The 6,389-nt window shown below is 41.6% G+C and overlaps 1 protein-coding gene across 1 annotated transcript in view; it reads left to right on the forward strand.

The window, feature by feature from the left end:
* SPHKAP (SPHK1 interactor, AKAP domain containing) overlaps positions 1-6,389 on the forward strand; it is a 166,741-nt gene that overhangs the window by 124,847 nt on the left and 35,505 nt on the right. Inside the window, exons 4-5 of the mRNA XM_004385841.2 lie at positions 1,755-1,814; positions 4,790-4,924. Coding sequence (XP_004385898.2) covers positions 1,755-1,814; positions 4,790-4,924 — 195 coding nt within the window. The remainder of the gene's footprint in view (positions 1-1,754; positions 1,815-4,789; positions 4,925-6,389) is intronic.

Consider the following 6,389-nt stretch of genomic DNA (forward strand, 5'->3'; position numbering starts at 1 on the left):
ACTAAATAGACAATAGATAAGTGGTAACTTTGGTGAAAGGTAAGACAGTACACAATACTGGGGAAGCCAGCACAACTTGTACAAGGAAGGTCATGGAAGCTCCATAGACACATCCAAACTCCCTGAGGGACCAAATTGCTGGGCTGAGGGCTGTGGGGACCATGGTCTCAGAGAACATCTAGCTCAATTGGCATAACATAGTTTATAAAGAAAGTGTGCTACATTCTACTCTGGTGCGTAGTGTCTGGGGTCTTAAAAGCCTGTGAGAAGCCATCTAAGATATTTCACTGGTCTCACCCCATCTGGAGCAAGGGAGAATGAAGAAAACTAAGGTACAAGTCTTGGAAGAAGTACAACCAGAATGCTCCTTAGAAGGAAGGATGGCGAGACTACGTCTTACATACTTTGGACATGTTGTCAGGAGGGACCAGTCCCAGGAGAAGGACATTGTGCTTGGTAAAGTAGAAGGTCAGCAAAATAGAGGAAGACCTTCAACGAGATGGATTGACACAGTGGCTGCCACAGTGGGCTCAAGCATAACAACGATTGTGAGCATGGCACAGGACTGGGCAGTGTTTCCTTTTGTGGTGCATAGGGTCACTATGAGTAGGAACTGGCTTGACAGCACCTAACAACAACTAACAAAGATACAAGGGAAAGATTAGTCCAAAGGACTAATGGACCACGACTACCACGGCCTCCACCAGACTGAGTCCAATACAACTAGATGGTGCCCGGCTACCACCACTGACTGCTCTGACAGGTATCACAACAGAGGGTCCTGGACAGAGCTGGAGAACAATGTAGAACAAAACTGTAACTCACAAAAAAAGACCAGACTTACTGGCCTGACAGAGACTGGAGAAACCCCAAGAGTATGGCCCCTGGCCACCCGTTTAGCTCAGTAATGAAGTCACTCCTGTAGTTCACCCTTCAGCCAAAGATTAGACAGCCCCATAAAACAAGACGAGACTAAATGGGCACACGAGCCCAGGAGGGGACAGGAAAGCTGGTAGTAGGGAACCCAAGGTTGAGAAAGGAGAATATTGACATATTGTGGGGTTGTTAACCAATGTCGTAAAACAATATGTGTACTAACTGTTTAATGAGAAACTAGTTTGCTCCGTAAACCTTTATCTACAGTACAAAAAAAAAAAAACAAAAAAAACTGCCCCCACCTCCACTGAAAAAAAGCCCTGAGTTCTAATGGATATTGAACTGGGCTGAATATTGTCAAACTACTCTAGATCATGATCCTCTTTGGCGCTCCACCTAGTATATATGCTTCCGTGTTCAGTGTCTGCGAAGGCACCAATGCCCAGTTCCTTCCTATTTACCCATCTTACTAACCCAGAGGGAGAGAGCCTCTGAATGAGAGTGGAGTAGTATTTCATGCTCTTTCCTCAAATGCCCGTCAAAGATATTCTTAACAAGCAGCTGAGATTGCTTGCTGTTACAAGATTGATGATTCCCATACACCTGTTACAGTGACTCTAATACAAGCAGATTTCTTTTTTTTTTTTTCAGTTTGCTGGACCATGAAAGGAAGTGGCATTCATAGGATCAGTAGAAGGGCAGCAGGAGTAGGGTGTTAGAGATCTTCTTAGAAGTCCAAGGGTAAAACAACAGTGTCTAGGCCAGATAAACTACCTAAAACGTGTAGGAGTCTCAAATCCTTTGCAGCAACCTGATTCCTCTTTCTTCAAAAAGGATTGTCCACTATTTCACTTGACTGTTTTTGCCCTCTTTTGCAGGTGTGCTTTGTGAATCTGGATGTAAACAAGGAAGAGAGCAGTACAGATCACCTGCAACAGGTAATACATGGGATTCAAGCTCTCTAGGAGCTCGTTACAAGGGCCCTCTGCACTGATGAAGAATTTGACATGATTTCGTCTTAAATGATGCTCACTTTGTTGGAAGACTCTTCCATTAGATGGTTGCATCAGGGCCCATTTGCCTGGCCCTTTCCTGCCACTTCTTATGCAGTTTGCACTTCTGTGTTAGTGAGACTTGCCTTTCCAGGTAGGCAAGGTTGCTCCTTAAGCAGATACTTCCTCCTGCTTACCAGCGCAGTAAAGTGGTTTTCTCTGATCTCCCAGCTCTCAAATACCCTGTTTGAGATGACTTTTCCTAAACCTGAGTGGTACCAGCCAGCCCTTTCCTCTGGCCCTCAGGGGTGCTCTTTCCAGTTGCTTTAGTCTAATGCTGTGTATCTAAGCTTGGCTTACCAGTCCTACACTCATCTGGGGCTAGCAGCCTGTGACGGCTGAATGAGGGAAGTGGTGGTTCAGGGATAGAATTCTCACCTTCCACGCGGGAGACCCGGGTTCAATTCCCAGCCAATTCACCGCAAGCGCAGCCACCACACATCTGTTGGTGGAGGCTTACGTGTTGCTCTGATACTAATAGGTACCAGCAGAGCTTCCAGAGTAAGGCAGACTATGAAAAAAAGCCTGGCCATCTATTTCAGAAAAATAAGCCAGCAAAAACCCTACGGATCACAATGGTCTAATCCCACTGTGCATGGGGTCACCATGAGTCAGGGGCCAACTTGATAGCAGCCTACAACAGCAGCAGCAGCTAGACATTTCAAGCCCATTCAAGGTTGTTAGGGCCCTGATGTAAATCCTTGACAACCTGCAAGAATTTGAAGACCCACTGAGTCCTTTGGAACCAGAGCCTGTGGCACAACGGGAAGAATTAAGTGTTGTGATAAAATTATCCTTTCATGCCCAAAGCTGAAGATAGCTTGACCTCACTATTTGGTGTAATGCTGTTCAAGGTATAACATGCACAGCATGAACAGCTTGATTATCACAGGACGGTAGACCGGCAAGTACTCCATTACTCCTGTAACTTTTTTTCTTTACAGTATTGCACCTGAGGAGCCCTGGTGGCACAGTGGTTAAGAGCTTGGCTGCTAACCAAGAGGTCAGCAGTTCAAATCTACCAGCCACTCCTTGGAAACCCTATGGGGTAGTTCTACTCTGTCCTGTAGGGTTACTGTGAGTCGGAATCAACTTGATGGCAATGGGTTTGGGTTTTTTATTGCTTTTTTTTTTTTAAATGGTACCTGAAGCTTCTCAAACCCAGTTGCCCACATAGATTCCCCATTCTAGATTTCCACCCTTACTCCTAATATCACTCATCTGTGTAGCACCAGAGGGGTTTTTCAAAAGAAATTGTACATGATTTCATTTGATGAAATTATGGTGCAGAATCCATTGAAGTGAGAGCAGGAAGGACTCAAGCAAGTTGGCATCTTAGGAACTGTGTGTTTGAAGACTTCATGTGAGTGAGTTGAAACTGTTTCCTGTTATGGTTAACAGCAGACATTTAGCTACATAAACCTGGAAAAGTTACTAATCTCTGGGCCTCAGGCTGCTTGTTAAATGAAGGTAATAATGGAGCCCTGGTGGCACAATGGTTAAGAGCTTGGCTTACAACCAAAAGGTCCGCAGTTCAAATCCACCAGCCACTCCTTGGAAACCCTATGGGGCAGTTCTGTTCTGTCCCGTAGGGTCGCTATGAGTCATAACCAACTCAACAGCACATAACAACAACAACAATCCATACAGGGTTGTTTGGGGATCAAATGTAGTAAGATATAGCAAATGTACAGTCTTTAGCATAGTGCTTAGCAAAAGCATAAGCAAAAAATCAATGCTAGTCATTGTTTTATTATTATTGGCTTTATTAGAATAGCTGATAATTAGTCAACTATCATGTTATTAAGGAGCCCTGGTGGCACAGTGGTTAAAGTGATCGACTGCTAACTGAAAGGTCAGCAGTTCAAAACCACCAGTGGCTCTGTGGGAGAAAGATGTGGCAGTCTGCTTCTGTAGAGATTTACAGCCTTGGAAACCCTATGGGGTTGTTATGAGTCAGAATTGACTTGATGGCAGTGGGGTTTTGGTTATCATCTTATTAGAGGTATTAAGAGAGAAAATTTTCCCAAACTACTCTTTATACCTGTGCTTTGACAGTAATTATTAAATGTTTACATTGAAAAATACAAAACTGAAGAGCTTTCAAAGCTTTATATTTAAGAAATTTTCTGTTTCAGTCTCAACCCTATGCTTCTCTTCTTGTGATAATCTTAGTAGATTAAGTAATCTATAGCATGGTCAGTTATGTGACTGAATTATATCTGCAAGTAAACAAGTTTTGGGGTATTCATGAACTACTACCTCCTTTGCCTTAAGACCAGAACAAAGGGATGTTGCCCGGCTACCATTACTGAAAGTTTTGATCAAGGACCCAATAGATGGATCCTGATCAAAAAGAGGAAACATGCAGAACAGAATTTCAAATTCTTATAGAAACCAGATTTACTGGACCCAATGGAGCTGGGGGAACTCCTGAATCTATTGCCCTGAGAATCTTTAAGCCTTGAACCGAAACTATCCCATGAAGTTATCTTTAAACTAAACAACAGCTTAGCTCAACTAGTAAAGAATATTCACCTTGAGCAATGCGCTCTTTTAAAGGATTATCTATATGAAATCAAATTGACAACAGTAACTCTAAAACACAGAGGGGAAGTTTTGGAGACAGAAAGTCTAAGTTAATGGTGATGAAAAAATATGGGTAGAGAGAATGGAATGGTAACACAATGCAAAGAATGTAACTAATGTCATTGAATTGTACTTGTAGAAAATGTTGAATGGGTGTAATATTTTGTTATGTATATTTTATCAAAAATAATATTAAAAAAAGAAGAAAAAAATTGAGGGGTAGTATTTTGAAAGTTAAATCATCTACACTAATAAAGATTCTTGTCCTATAGAAATTGGTCAACATTTCACCAGATCTTCCAAAACTTATCAGCTCCATGAACATCCAACAGCCAAAAGAAGATGAGATTGTCCTACTAAGTGGGTTAACATCTGGAAATCTCCAGGCAGATTTTGAAGTTTCACAGGTAAGAAATAGAAGCTGTTCATAAGCGGCTCACAAGTGATGTATTATCTGTGAACAACTCTCAGCACGAATCAGCATGAACCAGAAACAGATGCTATATATAAGTTCTCAAAGTATAAGGGGGGCCCTGGTGTCGTAGTAGTTAAGAGCTGTGGCTGCCAACCAAATGGTCAGCAGTTCATATCCGCCAGCCGCTCCTTGGAAACCCTATGGGGCAGTTCTACTCTGTCTATAGGGTTGCTATGAGTTGGAATTGACTCAATGGCAGCGGGTTTAGTTTTGGTTATAGTATAAGAATCAAAGATTTCTTTGTATTCAAGTATAGTCTTCATTTGTATTTCTCCTAAATATTGCCACCCAGAGTTTGATGGAGCTTCCCTTATGTCAGCTCCTAACATTTATCTTTTCAAATTCATGGCGCTAAGTTGAACTAGAGTGAGCACCCTAGGCATTGGTTAGTTAGCTTGGTTTTCCACATATCCATTGGACAGTCAAAAACAGAATTGTCTTCTGTTTCAGAAATAATACCAAAATTCCAATCCATACTGTGTGGTCCCAGAATCCAACAATTTCATCTTTTGGAATGTTATCTATCCCTTGTTGTTGTTGCTAGGTGCCGTCAAGTCAATTCCAACTCATAGCGACCCCATGTGACACAGAGCTGCCCCGTAGGATTTCTAGGCTATAATCTTTAAGGGAGCAGATCACCAGGTCTTTTTCCCACAGAGCCACTGGGTGGGTTCGAACCACCAACCTTTCGGTTAGCAGCCAAGTGCCTAACCATTGCATCACCAGGGCTCCTTTATTTATTCCTATGAGATAACAAACCAGTCAAGCAAATAAATACAGGATAGCAAGCTCAAGGATGGAAAGGGAGTTTCCTGGACCCAAAGGAATAAAATTCCTCCTAAAAATAACATAGGACCTAAAATACTATTATTATCATTCAGTGTACTGATAACTCATCACCATTAGGTAATTTATTATAATACTGTCTTTGGAGAAAAATAGGTAAATTTGTTTGATCAGTTCCCAGGAACAATATATAAAAGAGTTCTAAAGGCACACTGTATAAAAGGTAGCTAATATGCAAAATTAGGTATACTGACAATGATACGTAATACAGCTACAGATTAAAATGATGAGCATCTATGTTCCTCTAAATTGTTCTTTTAGTTTTGCTGGTAGTTTTTTAAATCTTTTGTTCTTCAACCCTTCAAACTCTCAAAAATCCTAGAAGTTCATTCACTCTTTCTTGCTCTATACCAGAGGCTTCATAAAGATCTACATACAGCATATTAGGGTTTGCTAATCAAGACCAGAAAACAATTTTTCTCAGTCTTTCTAAGAGCACATTTCCTTAGTGGGAAGTTTCGGCTTCTGAACGAGACACAGATGTCTTAGGTTGGGTTCTCTAGAGAAGCAAAACCAGTGAAGCATCTATCTAATATATATATATGTGTGTA

The sequence above is a fragment of the Trichechus manatus genome, unplaced genomic scaffold (assembly GCF_000243295.1).
Source record: "Trichechus manatus latirostris isolate Lorelei unplaced genomic scaffold, TriManLat1.0 scaffold00147, whole genome shotgun sequence".
NCBI classification, from domain to species: domain Eukaryota; kingdom Metazoa; phylum Chordata; class Mammalia; order Sirenia; family Trichechidae; genus Trichechus; species Trichechus manatus.